A 25,883-nucleotide genomic window follows, 5' to 3' on the forward strand; every position below is an offset into this window, starting at 1 on the left:
GGACCTTAGTGAGCTTCTGAGGCCACTGTATCCACCAGGAAGCACGGGACCCACCAATACAGGCTCGGAGCTTTGTCACAACTGGTGTTAAGGGTGGGATATGTAATGGACTTATTGTTCTCTGTGCGACGGAAGAAGGGAAGAGTTTAAAAAAGTGCACTGGGTTTGGGTGTCCTCACTACAATGGAAGACGTAATAAAAGCAGATACAAGCCACTGCAGCCCAGCAGGAGGCCACCTGAGTACAGGCGATGGCGCAACAGGAATCCGTGTGGTTACAACAAGAGACTAACCAATTATTGATAGGGCAGGCCACCCAAGATCGAGCCCTCTTGCAAGAGGTGGTAAACCAACTGAAAGCCCTCACTGCCAAAAACCAAGGGTCTGAAGGGTCGTGAGTATGGAGGGCTGCCGGTTGCCTACCGAAGATGACAGCCGATGATAACAGACGCGTATCTCCTCTCCTTTGAGGAAACTGCCTTGTGAGAGGCTTAGCCCCAGGACCAGTGGGCCAGCATCCTCGCCCCTTATGTGGAGGGGCCCAGAAAGCCTATCATGACATGCCTGCTGAAGCTGCCATTGACTACCCCCAGCTGAAGGCGGAGATCCTGGCGCTATCAGGAGTAATGACAGCAATACAGGCCCAGAGATACCATGAGTGGAGGTACCAAGAGGGCAAGCCTCCAAGGTCTCAATTATTTGACCTCATTCACCTTGCACAGAAGTGGTTACGACCTGAGGCATGCAACCCAGAAGAAATGTTGGAAACTTTGGTCATAGACTGCTATATGAGGGGATTGCCGCCGGATCTTCATGCATGGGTGGGCCAGAATGATCCTGCCACCTACGACTGGGTGATCACGTTGGTGCAGAAACGGACAGCGGCCTGAGAACTGTCCCGCCCACCCAGAGAAGGCCCCTCCCAAAACAAGTACCCGGCCTTGCCCTTGGAAGGTCAAACAGCCAAGCATCCGGAGAGCCCCAGCTGGAAGAGGGTAGTGGCCACAGAGCAGCCAGGAACCCAGAAGGGGGGGAATAGCCTGAAGGAAGGAAGAGAGGTCATCTGGTCTGAAATTATATGTTCTATTATGCTTAAATCTTACAAATATAACTGTTCATATTGAGTTCAATGGGCAGATTTAACATTATACTCACAAGTGATATGGGGAAAGCAAAAAACAAGGTGGTGAGATGATGCCCACTCTATTATTTTGAATTAAAAGTCTGCTTATTTTTAACTATAAGAAACTCTAACTTATCAGAACTGATCATGTTAACTACACCATAAAAACCCCAACACTCAATTATGGAGCACAGCAATTGTCAGCTTTATGTGGTAGAGAATGTTAGTTTGTTTTATTAATAGAGGGGGTTTAGTATTGTGAAATGTAATAGCTTTGATTTATAATGCTACTTAACATTTAAACTCCTCACTTCTTATGATTCATAATCTGTACAACAGAAACTCCATTCACAGACACACTGCTATTACCCACCAGGTTAGAATCCCCCTCTCCATGGCCATAGCAAAATTGATTAAACACAGAAAACTGCCCAGAGTAATACAGATCAACATAACTATAAACTGGATTTTCAAGAGGATACAGTTTCTGCTGTTCTTCCCTTGCTTTTTTGGCTTGGAGCCAGAGTCTAGCCATCTCCTTCTCAGCAGCCAGAAGCTCCAGATGCTGTTCATGAGCTCTTTCCTCTCTCTCAGCAGCTTCTTTCTCCAGCTGGGCCAAGGCTTGCTTCTCTTCCATTCGAATTTCTGCCAGTTTTTGCTTATGTTCAAACTTCAGGCTGTCTCTCAAGGCTTGCAGTTTCATTGCTTTTCCTGATGCTTTGTCTCATGGTCACTGATTTTTTTAACCCACCAAACTCGAAATCTCAAATTTCAAATTTGGATAGCATGGGGTTCTGACCCAAAGCTTAATTGACCTGGTTCTGTGGATCCAAGCACGACCACGCCACTGTGACGATGCGGTTCGGGCGGGACCCAACTGAGTGTGCCAATTCAGGACCAATTGCTCAAACAAGACAGTCACAGTCCAAGGCTGGGGTTTTTCCACCTCTAAGGCAAACCAAACCAGCCAGACAAAAATGACTTCGGTTTCACCCCACTGGCTAACCACAAGTCACATAAGCAATTTCCTTAGACACTTCAGTCTCCCAGTATCACCACCAGTCCCACTCGTCCTGGGAGGAATGGTTATGAAAACCAATGCCCCAATAAAAGAGAGAGGTTCTCTCGATCCCAAAGAATCAAGCCCCAGACCCAGGTCAATATACACATCAGATCTTACCCACAAATCACGCTGTTGCCAATCCTTTAGAATCTAAAATCTAAAGGTTTATTCATAAAGGGAAAAAGGTAGAGATGAGAGCTAGAATTGGTTAAATGGAATCAATTACATACAGTAATGGCAAAGTTCTTAGTTCAGGCTTGTAGCAGTGATGGAATAAACTGCAGGTTCAAATCAAGTCTCTGGAGAACATCCCCCGCTGGGATGGGTCATCAGTCCCTTGTGTAGAGCTTCAGCTTGTAGCAAAGTCCCTCCAGAGGTAAGAAGCAGGATTGAAGACAAGATGGAGATGAGGCATTAGCCTTATATAGGCTTTTCCAGGTGTAAGAACTTTTGTCCTTACTGTGGAAAATTACAGCAAAATGGAGTCTGGAGTCACATGGGCAAGTCCCTGCATACTTTGCTGAGTCACAAGGCGTGTCTGCCTTGTCTCCATGGGTCAATTGTATAGCATATGGTCCTTAATGGGCCATCAAGCAGGCTAGGCAGAGCTAACACCAACTTGTCTGCGGTGTCACCCAGAAGCAGAGCACAAATACAAAATACAGACAGTATAGAGCCAATACTTATAACTTCAACTACAAAATGATAGACATACAGACAGCATAATCATAACCAGCAACCCATAACCTGGTCTTAGACACCTTATATGACCCCGTTTACCTAAGATTTGGTGCCACTACAGGACCTTGGTTGCAAACCATGTTCTATATGGTCCCAATTTATATCAATAATGTCACAGCTTATTTGTTTCTAGAGCCCATGGGAATTTAAATTGGCAAGAGATCTAGAGGGTGTTTTTAATTGAATTTTTCCTACTGTTTACTCTGTTCCCATTCTATCTTAATAGATTTATCTTCTCAAATCAAATTACATTAAAGTAACTCGTGTCACCTATGAAAAAATAATGAAAAGGCCAGTTACTCCGACATATTTAAACAATGGATTTTAAAGAGTACAAAAAGGATAAAGGGTAGTTTCTTAGCTATAAGTTACTTTCTTGAGACAAGTGTTCAAGTTCACATACAAACACACACACCACAATATCCTTACTAGGAGATATTATAAGAGATTTTATAACCAATATTTTCATTATGTCACCATCATAGTTAGGGTTATTGGACAGTTTATATCATAAACCCAATGTTCCCGCTTGTAAGCATCTGGACTCACCCTTGCAGCGCCTCCTGCTGGTAACTACTGGGAATTAGTTTGTTCCAGCTCTGGAGCACCCTCCGCCTTACTGCTTTCTGTTGGCCCCCCATGTCCCTCCCTGGACCCAGTACCCCTTTATCTAGGGTACTTCCCCCCAGCAGTAACCCCTTTCTCTTTGGGTCTCCCCTCCCCAGGAAACCTCCACCCACTATCCTCGCCTCAGGCTCAGGCTACTGCCAGTCATTGTCTAGCCCCCCATGCCCTGGGGCAGACTGCAGTATCAGCCTACTCATCACTGGCAAGGTTGGATTTGGACCTGCTGCCTTTGCCTACCCCTGGACTGCCCTCTGCAACCCCAAGTACCTGCTGCCTTCTGCTAGGCCACAGCCTGGGGCTTTCCAGGCTGGAGCTCCCCAACTCCTCTGCCTTTCCCCAGCCCTGCTCCACTCAGGTACCCTGTCTTTAGGGCCCTGCAGCCAGGCCCTCCTCTCTCTACAGGCAGAGGGAGACTCCCTGTCTGCTCCTGGCTTTTCTGCCTTTATAGGGCCAGCTGAGTCTGTTTGGGGCATGGCCCCAGCTGCAGCCACTTCCCCCAATCAGCCCAGCCTAAAAGCTGCTTTCTCCAGCCACACACCCCTCCCAAGGCTGTTTTTAACCCCTCTGGACCTGAGTGGGGTGACCACCCCTTCACTGCCTTATGTTCCATTTTCTGAAAGCTTTTTTGTGCCTGAAATTTCTCACGCTTTACTTTCAGGCAAGAAAAAAAAATTGAACGTTTGTTGTTAATCAAATAAGTCACGTTGAATTGAACCACTTAGAAAACTAGTAGTTTTTCACTCCAAATATAATTCCTTTCCCCCTGCAAAATATATGTAAAAGATATGTTAGTCTAAAATGTTCACATCTGTTTTAAATGCTTTTTAAAGTGAACACTAATATGCAGATCTGTTTATTATTGAGGTTGGGATGACATTTTAAAGCTTTGGGAGTTCTTGTACAAGTATTACAGTATCGTAAGCATAATTTTTTTTTTCAGGGAGGGGAAGATTGGAGTTAATCAAATAAGGTATTTCGGGGAGAGTGTGGGAGGAAATAGGCTTTTCACTTTTCAGAGCCTAAAGTTCTTTTAAAAATGGTCTGGTCTGTAATTTCCAAATAGGTTTTATTCATGTTTTCTTCAGTGAGATCTAGTGCACAAGTGGAACTGTAACTAGACATGTTAGCCCCCAAGGGGAGCAAGCATATTTGTGCCCCCTCCCAGATTTGGGGCGGGGGCGGGAGGGTTGCATTTCTCTGCTCCATTTTTCTATCCCCACAGCTTTGTGCTCTGGGCAGCTGTCCCACTTGCCCCACCCTGGTTACAACCCTATGCACAAGACTATCTTTAGAAGGTTGGTTGTTACTTATAGTGAATAACTTCAAAATTATCTTAATCTCTGAGCTCTACAAGGTCTCTGCTGAGCTTATAAAACCTTTTTCCTAGATATTGAAGAACTTATATATTCTGCATGTGTGTGGAGTTTGCAAACCATCAGAATCCAATAGTTTTGGTTCAATGAGAATAAAACCTCTGAAACAGCCCTGCAGAATTTATGAACTCCAAGAGCCACATAGTAAAAGCAGCCTGTCTCTGATGCTCTATAAGCTCAGTAAGGAACAGTTCAAATATAAGTTTGAATACTCCTAGAGCTATTCATTTCAGATTTTATAGAATTTAGAAACTCTGGGTACAAGCTGTAAGAAAACAGCTTGTAAGAAACTTGCAAGAAAACAGCCATGGAATGAGACTGTGGTTGACTGCTCTTCCAAATTCTAAACACAAATGTAGTGGATTTAGGGTGGGGTTTTCAAAAAGGGCTCAGCATTGACCTGACTGATTCCACTTAAGTCAATGAAAATTTCACCATTTACATCAGTGAAAGCAGTTAAACAAATGGCTTACTGATTTGTGAAACTCCTACCTTTTGGAATTATCATTATTCTGTCATTTAAATGCCCAAGGTTTACAAGCTCTGCAGTCAAGCAAGTGAAGACAGAAATCTCCATGACCATTCCTTTCAGAGTTTTCAATCGAGGCTTTCAAATGCTATCTCTGCAAGACCTTCATTTCAGCATTTACAGTATTAAAAATTCCTCTGATAAGCTTACAGTTTAACAATCTCTGTAAACTATCATTTTAGGACTGGTTAAAAGATAGAAAGCAAAGGGTAGAAATAAATGTTTTCAGTTTTCAGAATGAAGAGAGGTAAATATTGCTGTCCTCCACATGTCTGTACTGGGACAAGTACTATTCAACATATTCATAAATGAGCTGGAAAAAAGGGGTAAACAATGAGGTGGCAAAGTTTGCAGATGATACAAAACTACTCAAGATAGTTAAGTCCAAAGCACATTGCAAAGAATGACAAAGGGATCTCACAAAACTGAGTGACTGGGCAACAAAATGGCAGATGAAATTCAGTGTTGATAAATGAAAGTAATGCACACTGGAAAACATAATCCCAACTATACATATAAAATCATGGAGTCTAAATTAGCTGTAACTAGTCAAGAAAGAGATCTTGGAGTCACTGAGGATAGTTCTCTGAAAACATCCACTCAATGTGAAGCAGCAGTCAAAAAAGCTAGCAGAATGTTGGGAATCATTAAGAAAGGAATAGATAATAAAATAGAAAATATCATATTGCTGCTATATAAATCCATGGTACACCTGTGTGCAAATGTGGCCACCCCATCTTGAAAAGGATATATTGGAAAAGGTTACGAAAAGGGCAACAAAAATTATTAGGGGTACGGAACGGCTTCCATATGAGGAGAGATTAATAAGACTGGGACTTTTCAGCATGTAAAAGAGACGACTAAAGGGGGATATTATAGAGTTTATAAAATCATGGCTGGTGTGGAGAAAGTAAGTAAGGAAGTGTTATTTACTCCTTCTCATAACACAAGAACTAGAGGTCACCAAATGAAATTAATAGGCAGCAGGTTTAAAACACACAAAAGGAAGTATTTCTTCACACAACACACAACCTGTGGAATTTTTTGCCAGAGGCTGCTGTGAAGGCCAAGTCTATAATAGGGTTCAAAAAAGAACTAGATAAATTCATGGAGGATAGGTCCTTCAGTGGCTATTAGCAGGATGGGCAGGGATGGTGTCCCTAGAAGCTGGGAATGGGCAACGGGATGGATCACTTGATGACGACCTGTTCTGTTCATTCTCTCTGGGGCACCTGGCACACTGACCACTGTTGGAAGACAGGATACTGGGCTTTAAAGGAGTGGGTGGCATCTAGTGTACGTGACCCCTGGCAGGGCTGAGAGCAGGTTTGTGCCTCAGTGAAAAAAAATTTTCAGGCCCCCCAGCAAAGGCAGACCAGCTAAACAGGGCTGACGAAGCTGGGCCCCAGGCCCCCTTCCAGACTGCCAGGCTCCAGTAGTTTGTAATTGTGAACTCTGCTTCTCCCCCCCACCCGTCAGCCCTGACCCCTGGAAAAGGAGTTCACAATTGCAACCAGAGCAGTCACTGTTGGGCACTGTGGGACAGTTGATGGAGGACTATTCAGGTCAACATAAATAACACAGTGTCTGCACTCACATTGCATCGACCCAAATACATTGATCATGGCTCTATGCTGCTCAGGAAGGTCGTGTTATTATGACAGCATGACAGGGTACTTACATCACGTGGGAGACTAGTTTAGACACATGCATAGCTAGGTTGATGCAGGGCAGCTTATGTCAATCTAACTTTGTAGTGTAGACCAGACCTGAGTTTTTTGCTATTCAATTTCATAATTTTTAAACAAAGAGAAATGTTTGTTTGTAGGAGTGAATGGTCATTTAGATAGTTTGTTATTGTGACTAGATAATAACTTTTATATTGTGCTTTTCAACAGTAGCTCTCAAAGAGCGTTACAACATTATCCCCATTTTACAGATGGGAAACTGAGGCACAGACAGATTAAAGTGACTTGCCCAATGGTCTTTCCGGCCACACTGTTGTTATGCGATTCCTCGGCATTCCTGCCTCTCCTGTACATTTTGTTATAGTGGAATGGAGATAATAGGAGTGCTCTGAAATGTTTGTAATGTGTAGTTACTAAAAGGGCTGATGAGAGAAATCTCATCCATGTACTATGTCCCAAAACCTTGACTGTTTTATTACATGGTTGTTACATAACTAAGCATGTGAGAAAAGAATGGTGTCTCTCTCCTTCTCCACCCTTGTCCCACCATTCCCAATAACATGTAGCCACTCCACCTGCAAAATTTCCAGTTCCCCTTTCCATCCCATCAAGCCATTAGTTAGCACTGTAGAAGCCACTGACATGTAAGAAGTTGCTCCTTGCTGTTTCTTGCCCTATGGTGCTGCATGCACATATCGCAGGCCAAGCAGCAGCTTACTGGAGGGCCACATACTACCTTGGTTATGCAGTTTGAGCTGTTCCCCTCACTCTCACTACCTACCAGCTGGGACTCCTGCCCCTGCTTCAGCCAGGCTTTCCCAGCCACGCTCCAGGTTTACACAGTCTGCCTCTCCTCCAAATCAAGCCCCTTCCCCACATACTCTGGCCAGCGCCTTCACCCCACACAGAGTAATGTGCATCTTAACTCCTCATTTTCTGGATTTCAGATATTTATATTATCTTCATTTCCCCACCCCAGATCCCAGTTCACATGGAGGAGCAGGGAGAAGGACTCAGACATCTCAAGAGGAGAAAAGTCCCTCAGATCCCAGAACACAGCAGGCGGGGAGTGGGGCTCAAACCCCTGCAAAGCAGTGGGTGTCCTCCAAATCCCAGCACATACACTGAAGGGGAGAATTCAGGGCTGATGTGGCTCCCACCCCAAGTTCCGCTGTTACCCCCATATTCTCCTACCTCTCCTGTCTTCTCTCCCAAAACAACTAATCCCTACCCCCACTCTTCCATCTCCTAGCAGCAAGTATCCATGTGTAATTTATTTTCTTTTCAAAAAAAGTTTTAGCACCTTCTGAATAGTCTGCTGTACTCAGATTACACTTATAAAAAAACCTTGGCAGAGGCAGATTTTTTTTAATTCATTCTCACAGATTTCTGTCCACTGTGGGTTTCAAAGGTCAAAGTTGCAAGCTCAGAGAGGTGTTAAGTGGCTCACTAATCTCAATGAAATGTTCTCATCTGAAAGAGAATACCCCATGGAAATGAATACAGACTGAAACAATAGCTCTGAGATGTATGAACTGATCCATTCATTTCAGTGGATGTTGCCTTTCCCCCTTCCCCAGTGCTGGAAAATTTCTGATATGTGTCAAGCATAATACCCATTTTCAGCTGCTCACTCCAGTCTCAGCAGTGTAATCTTAGTGCATATTCTGAGCATGCTTGTTCTAAACTCCACACCCAGAGGGACAGGGCTTCTGCAGATCCCAGCTCATAGGGGAGGTAAGAAGTGCAGTTCAGGCCCTTCCCCTCAACCACTGAGTAAGGCAAACCCTCCCAGAACCTAGCTTCCATGAGGCTACGGATGACAGGTGTCTGGCTGGCAGCTCCATTCAGCACTGCTGACTGGACCATTAAAAGTCCAGTTGGCCACAGTGGGACAGGCAGACTTGTGCCCGGCTCTGTGCAGCTCCCGGGAAAAGGCAACATATCCCTCTGCCGCACCAAAAATCCCTCCCAGAGCCCACAGGTCGTCCCGCACCCCTACCCTCTGCCCCAGCCCCATGCCCTCCCCCTACTCTGAACCCCTTGGCCCCAGCCCAAAGCCCCCTCCTGCACCACAAACCCCTTGTCCCTGGCCACACCCCAGAGCCCACACACCCAGCCGGAGACCTCACCCCTCCCACACCCTGAATCCCTCATTTCTGGCCCCACCTCATTTCTGGCCTGCATCCTCATCCAAGAGACTGTATTCCCTCCCACACACCAACCCCCTGCCTCAACCCAGAGCCCTCTCCCACACTCTGAACCCCTCGGCCCCACCCTCCAGTCCTGAGCCCCCTCCTGCACACCAAACCCCTCATCTCCGGCCCCACCTCAGAGCCTGCACCCATAGCCAGAGCCTTCACACCCACCCCTACCCCAACCCCCTTCCCCAGCCCAGTGAAAATGAATGCGTGAGTGAGCAAGGGTGCAGGAGAGCACAGACGGAAGGAGGGGGCATGGAGTGAGCAGGGGAGGGGCTTTAGGCCAGGGGCATGGGTGTTTGGTTTTCTGCTGTTAGAAACCTGGCAACCCTACATGAGCGGGAGAGGGGATAAGACCCCTATAGATTGCCAGGGTCCCCCAGATCCTGGCACCCATACAGGGAGGAAGGGAGTAGAGCTCAGATACCCCTGAGGGAGGCAGGAACCCCAGATTCTAGCTCATATGGGGGGATAGGAAGATGGGCTCAGTCCCCCCAGAAAGGCAAGCCCTCTCCAAAACCTGGCTCATATAAGGGGGCAGAGAAAGGTATTCAAACACCCAGAGAAGCAGGAAACCCCAGATCCTGGTGCACACACACAGCAGTGCAGGGAGTAGGGCTCAGACATCCTCAGCAGTCAGAGACCACCTGATCTCAGCACACATGGCTACCATCCATCCCCATTTACCCAGCCCCAAATCTCTCACCCCTATTCCTCCGACTTCCTCCCATAAACTGCCCCCTCCTGCCAGCAAACATACCCATCTCTTTTTGTTTAAAAAAAAACAAAACCCCACTATATACTTTGATAACATACCCCAAAATAAATAATAAATTAATTAATTAATTAATAAAAGCCCTGACAGATTTTAGCAATATGCCATGCAACCTTTTCCAAATTTCTACCTAAGGTGAGACTTGAACAACACTGACTGGATGAGTCAGGATCAAAGAACTACTGCTTATTCCTGTAAGTTATGCAGCTCATGTGAAAATTTAACAATTCTGTTAACTTCTCTGTCTGCCTATGCTCAGTGTAATTTTATAAGCATGTCAGTTAGCAAAAGTGGCTTGTGACCGGATAAACTAGAGAAGCAAAATCTTTTTCAAATAAGTTTTAATTTGATTTTCCCCGAAGGGCTGGTTGGTGCCATTAATTCTGTTGGGTTAACCTTTGAGTGTTGGTCACGTTGGTGCAATGATCTGAACCCTGGTTTAATTTCTATCTGTGATGAAATAAATGTTGCCAAATTCTCTCAACCTTAAGAAATATTGTCCCCCACTGCCTCAGGGGGCTGTATCTCAGGAAACTGTTTGTCAAATAGCCCAAAATTTGGAGCACTAACAGTACCCAGCATACTGATGAGGCACACCAAATTTCAAGTCAATCCAAGCAACCATGTAGACTTTAAAAAACAAAGTCTAGGTTTAAACAAAAACTTGGTCTTAACTCACTCTGATATAATAATTACTTTCATGGGGAGAAAATATGGGAACTAAAGGGCTCTTTATTCTAGCAAAACAAGAATTTATGGCTGGAAGCTGAAGCCAGACAAACAAACTGGAAATAAGACAAGTTTTCAACAAGGAGAGTGATTAACCATTGGAACAAATTAACAAGGGAAGTGGTGAATTCTCCATCTCTTAATGTCTTTGAATCAAGACTGGATGCCTTTCTAGAAGATATGCTTTAAACAAAAAGGTATTGGGCTCAATCCAGGGATAACTGGGGGAAATTCAAGACTAGATCACAAGACTAATGGTCCCTTCTAGCTTTAAAAATCTATGAGAGCAAGTAGGTGTCAGAATGCAAATTCAGTTCTTTATTAGAGTAGTTGGGAGGGGGGGAACTGTACCCAAAGCAACATCAGTCATACATTAAGGGAACATTATTAAAAATCAATACTTTGTTTATGAACAGATAAGTCTGCATCAGGACCAAATCCATCCAACCAAAACCTGAAAAGCATTGAAATAAGTTAAGGGGACCGACTTGTGTGTTTCTTCCACCTTCACATTGTCTATCATGCACTCTACTGCTCCATAAGGCTTTAACTTCCATCTCCAACAGATATCAAAAAGCAACACATACTACAACTTCAAATTTACACACTAGTGCAAAATCTAAACAGTGGTATCATAAGCTTTATATATAAATTATATTAACAGATAAGCACATCTGGACTGTCACACATTTGGAAAGTTATTCTGCCATAAGATTGCTGAGATCATTCTTTAGGTTGTGCTAGAGTGTAACCTTCATGAAGTTGCCATATGTATTGCTTTTGGTATCTGGTGGAAATGGAGGTGAAAGTGTATTATAGGCCATATGAAGGTGTTTGCTAATTTACTGTTCATTTATACAGCTTTAGTATACCTTAATGCAGCATTTCTCAAACTGGGGTCCTTACTCCAGGGAGTCCATGGGCCCCGCTGATCAACTCAACTCCTCCCCCTCCCATCCTGTCCCTCCGCACACTAGAGAACAGCTCTTCAGCAGCACCCAGGAGGCGCTGGGAAGGAGGCCGAGGAACGGGGATGAGGTGTGCTCAGGGGAGGGGGCAGAAAGAGGTAGGGAAGAGGAGGGGAAGAGGTGGAGCAAGGGTGGGAAGAGGCGGGTTGGAGCCTTGGGGATCCACGAAAAAATTTAAAATCAAAATGGGGCTCCTCAGGTTACTAAAGTTTGAGAACTGCTGCCTTAATGGATATCTCTCCCCAGTCAGGGAAAAAGGAAGCTGCACTTACCTGGGAATGAGACGGAGAAATGATGATGTTAAAGCTGCTCCTGACTATGCTGACCCACCTGACCAGTTCAAGAGACTTTGACATGCCTCAGTAGATTCTTCGTCTATAAAACTGTATCAGTTTCAAAATTACTGGAAGGACGTATAATTAGAGCAACCCTCTGTGCTTAGAAGTGATGCACGACCTGGCAGGTGGAAGGAATCTCCATGAAACACTCCATAGCCTCTGATTGACTTCTAGAAACTGGATACAGTCAGGAGAAGTTGCAGCAACATGGTACAAGTCTGTATTAAATCAGCAGATCTGCCTATCAGCTTCTTGTTCTGGGTCTCCCATTCCTGCCAGTATGACACATACCTCTCAGCCTTAAAACATGTCAATGGGAAACTCTTGCAAGTGTGACAGCTGCCCTCTTGGATGACAGTGGGATTGACCCAATTAGCACAAGATGCTTTTTATTTCTGAGGTAAAAAAAAAGCCAGGCTCAAGCTCAGAGCTGCTACAGACTCACACCCTCTGTACATTAGCCACAGAGAGGGATGTACAACATACAGACTGGCCAATAGTGTTCACAAGCAAAATGTAAAATACATGTATTTTGGTAATTCACAACATAATTTTTAAAGCAAATTGGGACTTAAAAAAAATATGAAGAGGTCTTTTTACTGTGTGAATCACATGCAACCATGCCATCCTCCCACACAGATAAGCAGTTATGTTTGAACCCCTTGACCTTCAGATTGCTGTCTTGGACCCTTGTTACTTGGGCAACTGAGTAATTGCTAGTCCCTTTCTAGACTAGCCACTGGAGAGGACTGGACCCAATATTTTCCCAGAGGATTATACAACTATTTAGTAATCAGCAGTGAAATAATGGTGATCACAAATCCTGGGTTTTGTCATGTTAGAGATATGAATTCTAGGTTGCAGTGACCTTGCATAAGAGCTGTAACTTATTTTTAACAAGGGGAGTGGGGTGTTCAGCAGCAATTACCTGATGGCATCCTAGATTGGAGTTCATGGCCTGAGGCCTGGTCTTCACTAGAAAATTAGGTCTCTTGAACTACATAAGTCAGGGTGTGTAAAATCCACACTCCTGAGTGGCATTGTTAAGCCGACTTAAGTCCCCATGCAGATAGCACTAGGTCGATGAAAGACTTCTTCCTTTGACTTGACTACTGCCTCCTCAGGAGGTGGATTACTTACACTGATGGGAGAACCCCTCACATCAGCATAGGTAATGTCTACACTGAAGCGCTGCAGTGGTGCAGCTGTAGTGTTTAAGTATAGATATACCTTTAGGCGATGTCTACACTAGCAAGCTTACAGCAGCAGAGCTGTACCAATCCAGCTGCACCACTGTGCACACTGTCACTTATGCCAGCGAAATTTATGTCGCTCAGAGGAGTGTTGCTGACATAAGTGACGGTGTAGACATGGCCTTAGTCAATAATAAGGGTAGTAAATTGCATGGGAATTTAAACAGACGTTAGAAGTGAGGTCTTGGCTACACTTGCAGCTATGCAGCGCTGGGAGTTAAAGCTGTCTTCGTACAGCAGTGTAGGGAAAGTGCTGGAGTGTGGCCACACTGACAGCTACCAGTGCTGCAGTGTGGCCACATTTGCAGCGGTGTTGGGAGTGGTGCATTATGGGCAGCTATCTCAGCGTTCAAGTGGCTGCAACGTGCTTTTCAAAAGAGGGGGGTGGGGTGGAGTGTGACAGGGAGCGTGGGGGAGAGAGAGAGAGTGAATTTTTGGAGCCGACACTGTCAGCTCCCTGCCTTGCAAATTCCGACCACTTCCCCGACCCCTCATTCACTCTTAAATGCAAATAGCATTCAAACCAGATAAGCAGCTGCTCCGACGGACTCCCTTCCCTGCCCCCCCCCACGCCGCCGTGCTTTTTCTCTCCTCAAGCAAACACTAGCTGTGGACATTCATCCCCCTGCCTGCCTCATTCACAGCAAACAGTAGCTGTGTTTGTTTTTTAGATAAGCAGCTCCGGGAGCCCCGAGTTCACAACAAAACAAAGAGAGGCATCATAACAAAACAAAGAGAGTTCTTTAGTTAAAAGCATTATGGGAAAATTCCGGAGATCAGTTACAGCGTAGTAAGATTAACCACTGTTTACACTGGCACTCCAGCGCTGCAGCACCAGCGCTGCAGTCGTTATTCTCCAGGCAGAGGTGGAGTCCATGCAGCGCTGTAGCCAGGGAGATACAGCGCTGTATGTGCCTTGCAAGTGTGGACGGTGAGTGAGTTGCAGCGCTGTAAAGCCACCACCAGCGCTGCAACTCTCCAGTGTAGCCAAGCCCTGAGATTTGAATTCCTGGTCTCCTCTTTCCCAGCTCAGGACATTTTCTCCTAGGCTCAGAGGTATTTGGCAATAGTTTTTGTCCCTCCCTGCTCACACCATAGCAGAATTGTCATCAGTGTCAGTGGGGTTCAGCCTCACACACAAATGTGCAATTATAGCTAAAATAGTATAACATGAACAAATACTACCAATGTATAACTGATATTTGAGCAATCAGCACAAGAAACAATAATGTAGACATACAACAGATTGCAGAGAATTTTTGCATTTGTTGCAAAAGGATGACAAAGAAGGGTTCGACAATCTAAAGCAACTGCCAAAAGGAATGATTATTATTCTCCAACAATTCATTTTTCATCAATCCACCATGAAAATGTCAAATAGTACTCAAAATTTATATTCCATGTGTTATTTTTTTTACTATTTCAGTGACATTTTTGCAAAATAAAGGTTTAAATCTCCTGTTAAGGTTACATCATAGATTTCAGTTTAACTACGCTTTAGTTTAACTACCACTGCACCGTAATGGAAAACATTAGTACTAACAAAGTTAAACAAAATCAAAATTCTAGTATATAAGCCTTATGTAGATAAGTGTAAAACATTCACTGGATGTGCTAGAAAATACTCACAGAAGACACTTGGTAAAATTCTGCCGCAAAATTGATGGAAAAACTAAAATGATTTCTCTACCTCTGACAGCTAACTCCTGTCTACAGGAAACTACATCATCTGTTCCAGAGAATGGTTCCTAATAATTTTCATGAATGCATTTCTGCCTTAAGTATAAACAAAATTTCTTCAAATAGTTAACATTAAAAACAAAAATCAGACTAAAAAGCACCAGGAAAAGAAACCAACAAAAAATACCATGGAAAAGGAGTCTTGAACCACCACCTTCCATTCCATGAAATGTCAGAGTATTCTGCTCCTGATTTAACCATAGTAAGAAAATACTGACACTATTACCGCTGTATTGCTCCCTTCTTGTATTGTTCATGTCATCCAATATACTGCACAAAACAAAGTGTTTTAAAAATGTATCCAAAAGGCTTCTGATAAAAAAAAGTGTGCTTTAATCTTTCATTGGATGAAATGGCCCTGAAATTAATACAATCTGTCTGGCAAACAGTTAAAAACAAAAGCAAAAAACCCTTCAGAATATTGACTGCAGACTTTGCATTAATAACAAAAACTATAGGAATAAATTACTCTTTGCTAGGATCATTCCACAATAGACTAAAGTTGAAAATATCCATTGAAACTCCCTTTTTTATAATAAATCAACTTGTTCACTTTTGATATCTGTGATTCTCTGAGTAGAGTATCAGAGGGGTAGCCGTGTTAGTCTGGATCTGTAAAAGCAGCAAAGAATCTGAGTAGAACCACCAATGCCAAGAAGATGGCAGAAATTAAATCCCTTTTCTGCTTGCAACACTTGAAGCTGAGAAGAGTTAGATGTTTTGACAATTTGATTACCACAGTCTTTCCCCCTTCTCCCCAATTTGCCTCTCATTTTCCTCTCTTTTCTTTTTAAGAAGATTTTGACAATAAATATATTCTTTTTCACATAATATTCTTTAGCAGAATTGGCTGCGTGTAAAATAAGTTATTACATTTACATGTACAAATTTTATTTTCATATATAAAAATAAATTAAGAAACATTATCCATTAAGGCAATTTTAATATTTTCAGTGTTTGATCTATGGAGGTTGATTGATACCAGAATGACCACTTCACTATTAGTGAAACCTGGCGCAAAATGATCCTGGAGTATATAAGTTCAGTTAGATAGTATACAATGCTTTTTATATCCAAGTGTTTCTTCAATCAGTGAATAGCAGAACCTTTTAAATATAGCCTGGAATAAAGACAGTCAAACTTGTGAAGAACAATGTACCCAACAAAGAACAGAAAGTAATTCCAGAGGGTACAGTTAAAACTGTATCTGGTTCCTGAGATTCAGGGATTATATTAGAGGTATAATAATGATACCTGTTGGAATCGTTTTTAAGCATTGTAAAAATGAGTTCAGACCATCTAAATTCTTAAATCGCTTTATAATCTTCCTAGACAACCTTCAAGTAAATGTAATTGAAAATTATGGAATTGATTTGTCAGACATTCCTTTATCCCTCCCTCCTTATGCCCTCATACTATGATGCACATAAGACCAGGGGTGGCCAATCTGAGCCTGAGAAGGAGCCAGAATTTACCAATATACATTGCCAAAGAACCACAGTAATATGTCAGCAGCTCGCCAGCAGCTCCCCCCACCCAGCACCTCCCCCCCCCCCCGCACCTCCCGATCAGCTGTTTCGTAGCATGCCGGAGGCTCTGGGGGAAGGGGGAGGAGCGAGGACATGGCAGGCTCAGAGGAGGGGGTAGGAAGGGGTGGAGTGGGGGCAGGGCCTGTGGCAGAGCCAGGGGTTGAGCAGTGAGCACCCCCTGGCACATTAGAAAGTTGGCACCTGTAGCTCCAGCCCTGGAGTCAGTGTCTATACAAGGAGCTGCATATTAACTTCTGAAGAGTCGCATGTGGCTCCAGAGCCACAGGTTGGCCACCCCTGATATAGACCATGTTAATCCAGACCGCCTTGAGCACCATCTATCTTCTCATCTGTGATCATCTAACATTCCTGTAGTAACTAATTTCTTATATGTAGGGCACTACAAAATTCACGGTCCATTTTGGTCAATTTCACCATCACAGGATTTTAAAATTTGTAAATTTCATGATTTCATCTATTTAAATCTGAAGTTTCACAGAGTTGTAATTATAGGGGTCCTGACGCAAAAAGGAGTTGGGGGGGCGTGTTGCAAGGTTATTGTAGGGGGGTTGTGGTACTGCTACCTTTACTTCTGCGCTGCTGCTGGCGGCAGCACTGCCTTCAGAGCTGAGAAGCTGGAGAGCGGTGGCTGCAAGCCAGGAGCCCAGCTCTGAAGGCAGAGCCACCGCCAGCAGCAGCGCAGAAGTAAGGATGGCATGGTATGGTATTGCCATCGTTACTGCTGTGCTGCTGCTGGCGGGCACTCCCTTAAGAGTTGAGCACCCGGCCAACAGCCACAGCTCTCTGTACACCCAGCTCTTGAGTCAGCGCAGAACTAAAGGTCATAATACTGCGACCCCTCTAAAATAACCTTGTGACACACACACATTCACAAGCACAACTCCTTTTTGGGTCAGGGCCCCCAATTTGAGAAACGCCCTGTATACTATAGGGCAGGGGTAGGCAACCTGCAGCATGTGAGCTGATTTTCATTGGCACTCACACTACCCAGGGGGCTCTGCATTTTAATTTAATTTTAAATGAAGCTTCTTAAACATTTTAAAAGCCTTATTTACTTGACATACAACAATAGTTTAGTTATATATTATAGACTTATAGAAAGAGACCTTCTAAAAAAGGTTAAAATGTATTACTGGCACGCGAAACCTTAAATTAGAGTGAATAAATGAAGACTTGGCACACCACTTCTGAAAGGTTGCCGATCCCTGGTATAGGGTAAAAGCACACAAAAGATGAGATTTCATAGGGGAAGACCAGATTTCACAGTCCATGATGCCTTTTTCATGGCCGTGGATTTGGTAGGGCCCTATTTATAGGGAAAGATAACACAAGAAAAGTATTTAATGTATTTATAGCTGTCTTTAAAGCAGTTTAGCAACTAGAAACGAGGGGAAGAGCCAGAACTGTGTGACCCATCAGTGACACTAAGACCACAATTTGAAAATTTCTGCTCTAATATGTTCCAGTCAGAGGAAAAAAAAAAGTTTACTCACCACTCGTAACTGTTGTTCTTCGAGTTGTGTTGCTCCTATCCATTCCAATTAGGTGTGCATGTGCTGCATGCAAAGTCGTCAGAAAGTTTTTCCCCTACCAGCACCCATCTGGTTGGCTGTGGAGCCCCCTGGAATGGTGCCTTCATGGCGTTCAATATATGACTTTGCCGACCTGGCGCCTCCTCAGTTCCTTTTTGCCGGTTGCTCCGACAGAGGGGAAGGTGGGCTGGTTTGGAATGGATATGAGCAACACATCTCAAAGAACAAAGTTATGAGAGGTGAATAACCATTTTTTCTTCTTCTAATAATTGCTCATATCGATTCCAAGTAGGTGACTCCCAAGCCTTACCAAGGTGGTAGGGCAGAATTAAGGAAACGCTGATAGTAGCACCGTTCTGCTGAAACCTGGCGTGCCAGACAACGGCGTAGTGAGAGGTGAAGGTATGCACAGAGGACCAAGTTGCTGCCCTGAAGATTTCTTGGATCAGGACCTGGGCCAAGAGCACTGCTGATGAGGCCTGGGCCCTTGTGGAATGTGCCATAAGAGCCAGGGTCAGTACTTTGGCCAGTTCATAGCACGTGCGGATGCATGGTGATCCAGGAGGATATTCTTTGAGATGAGACCAGGAGCCCTTTCATCTGGTCTACCACTGCTATAAACAACTGGTTCAATTTTCTGAACGGCTTAGTGCGCTCGATTTAGAAAACTAGTGCTCGCTGAACATTGAGGGAATTCAGCCTCTGCTCCCGGCTACTTGCATGAGGCTTAGGGTAAAAGACAGACAGGAAAATGTCTTGGCTGGTGTGGAAGTACAACACCACTTTGGGGAGAAAGGCTGGGTGCGGCCTGAGTTGCACCTTGTCCTTGTGGAAAACCACATAAGGCGAGTCAGAGGTGAGGGCCTTTAGCTCAGACACCCTCCTCGCAGAAGTAATGGCAACCAGGAAAGCTACCTTCCATGACAGATACAGGAGGGAGCAGGTTGCCAGTGGTTCAAATGGGGTCCCATGAGCCTGGAGAGGACCAGGTTAAGGTCCCATGCAAGGACAGGCTGCCTGATCTGGGATGTAGCTGGTCCAGACCTTTGAGGAAGCAATCAACCATAAGGTTGGCAAAGACAGATCGACCCGACTCTCCTTGGTGGAAGGCTGACATAGAAGTGAGGTGTACCTTTATGGAGGATGCCATCAGGCCTTGCTGTTTCAGGTGTAGGAGGTACTCCAAGATGAGAGGTACAGGCGCCTGGAGGGCGGGGGTGTCACACTGGTCACACCAGCAAGAGAATCTCTTCTATTTTGCCAGATACGTGGCTCTTGTGGAGGGCTTCCTGCTGCCGAGGAGGACCTCCCTTACTTGTTCTGAGCACAGAAGTTCCATGGGGCTCAGCCATGAAGCTTCCAAGCCATATTCTGAACTCCTGGTAGAAAGGATGCTTCCAGGTAAATGGAGTGGGCTATGCAAAACTCCCACAGCTGGAGGGCCTCCTGGCATAGGGGGGAGGAACGGTCTCCACTCTGCTTATTGATGTAAAACATGGCAGTGGTGTTGTCCATTAGAACTGCTATGCACTGATCTTGTAGTTGGGCCTGAAAGGTGTGGCAGGCTAGCCGCACCATCCTCAGCTGCTTGATGTTGATATGTAGAGAGAGCTCGTCCTGCAAGCACAGGCCTTGTGTCTGGAGGTCTCCCAGATGCACACCCCATCCCAGAGACAATGCGTCTGTAATCAGGGACAAGGAAGGTTGAGGGTTGTGGAAGACGACTCCTTCACACACTGCTTGAGGGTTGAGCCACCAGTGGAGGGATGGGAGGACCTGCCATGGCACTGTGACCACTGAATTCAAGCTGTTGCACCCCGGGCAATAGGCCGAGGCGAGCCATGCCTGCAAAGGTCTGAGCTGCAGCCTGGCATGCCGGGTCACGTAATTGCAAGCCGCCATGTGGCCAAGGAGACTCAGGCACCCCCTTGCTGTTGTGGTTGGGAATTGCTGGAGGCTTTGAACTATGTACGTGATGGCTCGGAATTGGGTCTCTGGCAGAAGAGCTCGTGCCTGAACTGAGTCTAACACTGCCCCAATGAATTTTATTCTCTGGGTCAGTTCCAAGGTCGACTTCCCCGAGTTGAGGAGGACACCCAATTGTTCGAACATATACCTGACTAAATGGATTTGGGACTGCACCTGCCCCCTGGTGCGGCCCCTGAGCAGCCAATCATCGAGGTAGGGGTATACTTGCACCTGCTATTGACATAGGAAAGCAGCCATGACCTACATGCACTTGGTGAATACCCGGGGGGCTGTTGAGAGGCCGATTGGCAGGACAGTGAATTGGTAATGCTTGTGGTAGACCACAAAGTGTAGGAAGCACCGGTGTGGGGGACGAATCGCTATACGGAAGTATGCATCCTTCATGTCGAGGGCGGCATACCAGTCTCCCGGATCCAGGGAGACCATGTGCAACTTCAACTTTACCATGAATTTGTTGAGTCCGCACAGATCTAGAATGGGTCTGAGACTTGGCCTTGGGAATTAGGAAGTATTGGGAGTAGAATCCCTTGCCCCTTAGCTTCTGAGGAACCTCCTCCATGGCTCCCATGGCAAGGAGCACCTGCACCTCCTGGATAAGGAGTTGCTCGTGAGAGGGGTCACTGAAGAGGGAGGGTAGGAGCAGAACTGGAGAGAATATCCCACTTCCACCGTGCAGAGGACCCAGCAGTCCAAATTTATTTGTGACCAAGCACAGTAGAAGTGGAACAGACAATTCAGAAAAGATGCAGAAGGATCTGGAATCAAGGCTGGTGCACCGTCCTCGGGCGCCCCTTCAAAAGGCCTGCTCGGACCCAGTGATAGTTTAGTCAGGCCTTGGTCCTGCCAGGAAGAGGGGTTGGAAGGCTTCCTTCTGCCATTCCTGCCCCTTCTCCTGTAAAAGTCCTGCCTCAGCCAAGAAGGATAGGAGCACTGCTACTGCTGTTGGGGCTTCAAGTGTTTGCATGGGGTTGCATAGCAGCCCTTGAATCTTTTAGGCTATGCAGCCAAGAGTCACTCTGCTCCATCAAAAGGTAGGTCCTGCATCATCTGCTGAATCTCATGAGGAAGGCTGGAGGCCTGCAACCATGAGCTACACCTCATGAAGATGCCAGAGGACAAGGTGCGCACTGCCAACTCTGCAGCATCCAGTGAGGCCTGTAAAGAGGTCCGTGCCACCACCTTGCCTTCCTCCACTATAGCTCCAAACTAGTCGCTGGACTCCGTTGGCACCAGCTCCTTGAATTTGAGCATCGAGTTCTAGGAGTTAAAATTATACCGGCTTAGAATTACATGCTGATTGGCAATCCTGAGTTGTAGCACCCCCCCATCGAGTGCACCTTACGCCCAAATAAGTCCAAGCACTTGGTGTCCTTGGACTTAGGTGCTGGGGCTTGTTGCCCCTGCCTCTCCTTCTCGTTCACTGCCACAGACACCAATGAACAAGGCTGCGGTGGCATGAAGAGGTATTCATACCCTTTCAATGGAACGAAATACTTCCTCTCAGTGCCCTGCCAGATGGTCTTGGCATTGGCCTGTATGGTCCTGATGAGGGGCAGAGCCACCCGTGAAGGACCTTCTGCGGCCAAAATGTCAACCAGTGGGTCCTCTGACTCCACCACCTCCTTGGCCTGCAGAGCCATGTTCAGCACCACGCTGCAAAGGAGGTCCTGGTGGGTGCAGCTGTCTATGGGGAGCAGTCCGGAGACAGAAATGCCCACAACAGGGGAGGAGGACAAGCAGACTAAAGGGGGAACAGGGTCCTCCTGTCCCTCCTGCTCATCAGGAAACTCCTGTCTCACTGGCTGGACCAGGTAGAGCAGGGTCCTGCTCAGAAACTGGAGTTGGTTCTGTGAGAAGGCAGGGGCACAGCACCTCCTCAGCACCCCTAAGGGTGGGGTGACTGGCAGAAGCCTCTGGCACCAGCAGTTCATGCTGGTATGTCCACAGGGTCTACAATGGCCACTGTGCTGGTCCCTGCCACTGCAGGCTATGGCCCTGCCTCTACCTCAGAGCATCCATGGTCTGACCGGTGTCAGCCCCGCTCAGAGTATCTAGGTTCCGCCTCTGCATCTGAAGACCAGGATTGGGACTGCAAAGGCCAGGGCAATGCCGAGCCAAGCTGATCCTGGGAGCGGCACCGCACTGGGGAGCCGTGATGCCAGAGAGCGGTGTTGTAAGAACTTGCCACAGGTCTTGCCATGCCAGCAGAGGCTGAGGTCTAAGTGCTGCCTCCATAAGTCTTGAGTCAAAAGTCTTGCTCCTTTGTGGTTCTGGAGCAAAAGCCCTTACAAATCCTGCACCGATCAGCTTGGTGAGCCTCCCCCAGACACTTTAGACAAGCATTGTGGGGATCACCTGTTGGCATGGGCTTGCTGCAGGACTTGCAGGGCTTGAACCCTTGGCACTTGGACATGTAAGCCGTCCCAAGGAAAAGCGGTTGGGACGGAGGGTAAACCCCCCAGCCCAACTGCTAACTACTACTACTACTAACTAAAAACTAAGTAATATGTATAGAAAACAAAAAACAATGAAGCTAAGGAAATGTGGTAGGTCTTGCTAAGCAAGACACCACAGTTCCAACGACCATCACTGGTGATAAGAAGGAATCAAGGAGGCGCCGGGTTGGCAGGGTCATATATTGAGCGCCATGAAGGCACCACTCCAGGGTGCTTCACAGCCAACCTGACAGGTGCTGCTAGGGGAAAAACTTTCTGACTATGTACATGGCACGCCTAACTGGAATCGATATGAGCAATCACCCATAGAAGAACAATGTATTTTAATAGAATTTACAATTAAACAAGGATGATTTGTGAGAAAGGATTGATAGTATATTGTTCAATTGCACTCAATCATTTTCAAGACAAATCTTCAAGATGACTATTTAACCCCATTACAGAATTGATTAGTGTCATTAGACCCTCCTTTTTCCTTTACACAAATGTACCGTCTTGGTCTTCCCTCAAACTTGAATCGCAATTTTGATGGCAGCACCTAGTAGCCTAAATTACTGGCACCTTACTGCCTAGTGGCAGGAAACTGTCCAGCACAGCAGGAAATGATCTGTGTACGGTCCTTGCCAGCAGATACATGGCTGAACAGATATGTGGTCTAAGGGCAGTAGTGGTGTGAACCCCATATTTACCAAAGATAACATGTACCATCTCCCCAATATTTGCAGTCATGCAGACCACCTTCCCTCCTATTGAGCCACTTTCCCTCCTTTTCATCTCTGTAGCAAGTTAGAGCAATTGCTTATATGGGTTTCTAATATTAGTAGCATTTACGTATCGGTCTTCCAGTTGTCTTTTTCTTTGGAGGCGGGGAGAAGAAATAGCCACACTGGTTACTTTTGCTCTTCGTTTTGTTTCCCCACTCTCTCCCCCGCCCCACATACTTTTAGCACACTTCCCACAACCTCTTCTGCATAAGATAAGTCCCTGCCACTTGATTCTTTAATCTATGAGGTATTGTCGACCACTTGTTCTATTCCTTCTACTCCATGGGGTTCTCAAGCTGGGGGTCAGAACCCCTCAGGGGGTCGCAAGGTTATTACATGGGGGGTCGTGAGCTGTCAACCTCCACCCCAAACCTCACTTTGCCTCCAGCATTTATAATGGTGTTAAATATATTAAAAAGTGTTTTTAATTTGTTGGGGGGGGGGTTGCACTCAGAGGCTTGCTATGTAAAAGGGGTCACCAGTACAAAAGTTTGAGAACCGCTGCTCTACTCCATTGGACATCCTGCCCACTGCCTCATTTCTTTTTCCCACCTATGACTAGCAGCTCCAGTCCACCTCCAGTCCAGTCCCAGAGAGCACTTCCTTCCTTGTCTGCCTATCCAGCAAAAGCACATAGTAGACCAGGGGTCGGCAACCTTTCAGAAGCAGTGTGCCGAGTCTTCATTTATTCACCCTGATTTAAGGTTTCGCGTGCCAGTAATACATTTTAACCTTTTTAGAAGGTCTCTTTCTATAAGTCTATAATATATAACTAAACTATTGTTGTAAGTCAAGTAAATAAGGTTTTTAAAATGTTTAAGAAGCTTCATTTAAAATTAAATTAAAATGCAGAGCTCCCCGGACTGGTGGCCAGGACCTGGGCTGTGTGAGTGCCACTGAAAACCAGGTCGTGTGCTGCCTTCAGCACCCGTGCCTACCCCTGTGGTAGACGCTACTCCTTTTTGTTTTCAGCTGCTCTAAGGCCACCTGGAGAAACAACTAGAAATAAAGAGAATCCAATCCTATATGCCAAGAGCCACTGCACTGGCCCATCCTGCTCTGCGCCCGGAGAAGTCCCCCCACAACAATCCTCCCAGGCCAATACCCTACGGCAGCTACCTGTTCACCTGGATCGTGCGCCAGACAGTTACGTTTAGTGGCCAGAAGAGCTTCCATGTACTCTGGAGGCTGAACGGCCCCTGCAAAGCGCTGCTTGGAGGAGGAGGAGGAGACTCCGGAGACTGAGCCCTTCTCGCTGCCTCCAGGTAACTGAAAGGAAACACTGCCCACAAGCAGAGCCAGGACGGGGCTAGGAGCTGCCGCCGGCAGGGCCCTTTGTGTGCAGAGCCGGGCTCCTCCTGTGTCTTAATCCTAACTCAGGTGTGCGGCTCCCCCAACACCCGCGGCTCCCCGCTCGCCCGCCGGTGCCGTGGGGGCTCAGCCCCGCTGACTCACCCGGCTCCCCGGAACTGCACTCCGCCAGCTGCTGGTTCGGGTCCTCCAGTGGCCGGCTGGGCTGCGGCTCCTGCCCCTCCACCGGCACTACCGTGAAACTGGTGGGCATTGTCTTCCGGCCGGGCAGCGCCGGGACTCCGCGCTCAGAGCTCGGGAGCGACGGGGCGTTGGCGGCGGCGGCGGCGCCTGGTGTTCCCTCCCCCGGCAGGGAGCGCGGTGAGAGTCCCCGAGCTGCCGCCTCCCTCACGTGAGAGTCATTTCCTCAGCCGGTGGGGGTGGCTGGCGCTCTCTACGCGCTGGCTTTGATTTTTCACTGGGCTTTGCAAACAGTTCCGCCGGCTGCCATGTCTAGTAACTTCAGCGTCTGCACAGAGGGAGTCGGAGGAGCCCCGGGCCCGGCCGGACACCCACCCGCACCTCCCTACTAAGTAGATACAGCCCCCGAGATCCAGTTGGCAAGGGTCACCCCTACCGCCCCGCTCATAATGATTTCCTCCCCCCCACTCACCAGCTGAGCTGGGAGAACTCCTAAAATCCTCTGCAAGGCAGAGTACAGAAGAGACCAGTGGCTCTCAGGGTAGAATAGGATAGGTAGGTTCTAATATGAGGGCAGAATTGTTTGAAAAGAGACATTGGGGGGCAAGTTCCCCCAAAAGACCCAGGTGCCTACCTGCCTCTTTAGGCACCTGAGTCGCAGATTTTAGGTACCTCTAGTATTAACAAAACCCTAGCTCAGCTTCCACTGAATGTTTTAGGCACACACACAAAAAAATCAGTGTGCCTACATTTCCTCTGTAAAAGTTCCCTATGTTTCTATCTCTGAATGTGCATGCTGCTGCCTCACTCCAGGTGTTTAGCTACCTAACCCCAGTAGTATAGAAGGATACACAAACTGGGCGGAAATAGACATCCATCTGCCTCAGGCCTTGTCTATGCAACACAGTTTTGTCCACAAAAGTCAACTTTCATTGACAAAACAGTGGAGGTGTA

General features: G+C 46.4%; 1 protein-coding gene across 1 annotated transcript in view; it reads right to left on the reverse strand.

Moving 5' to 3' along the window:
* SLC12A7 (solute carrier family 12 member 7) overlaps positions 1-25,143 on the reverse strand; it is a 324,493-nt gene extending 299,350 nt beyond the window's left edge. Inside the window, exon 1 of the mRNA XM_045005934.1 lies at positions 24,894-25,143. Within this exon, the coding sequence (XP_044861869.1) occupies positions 24,894-25,002 (109 nt within the window). The 5' untranslated portion in view covers positions 25,003-25,143. The remainder of the gene's footprint in view (positions 1-24,893) is intronic.
* Between the last annotated feature and the right edge of the window lie 740 nt (positions 25,144-25,883).

Source organism: Mauremys mutica, chromosome 2 (assembly GCF_020497125.1).
Source record: "Mauremys mutica isolate MM-2020 ecotype Southern chromosome 2, ASM2049712v1, whole genome shotgun sequence".
NCBI lineage: Eukaryota > Metazoa > Chordata > Testudines > Geoemydidae > Mauremys > Mauremys mutica.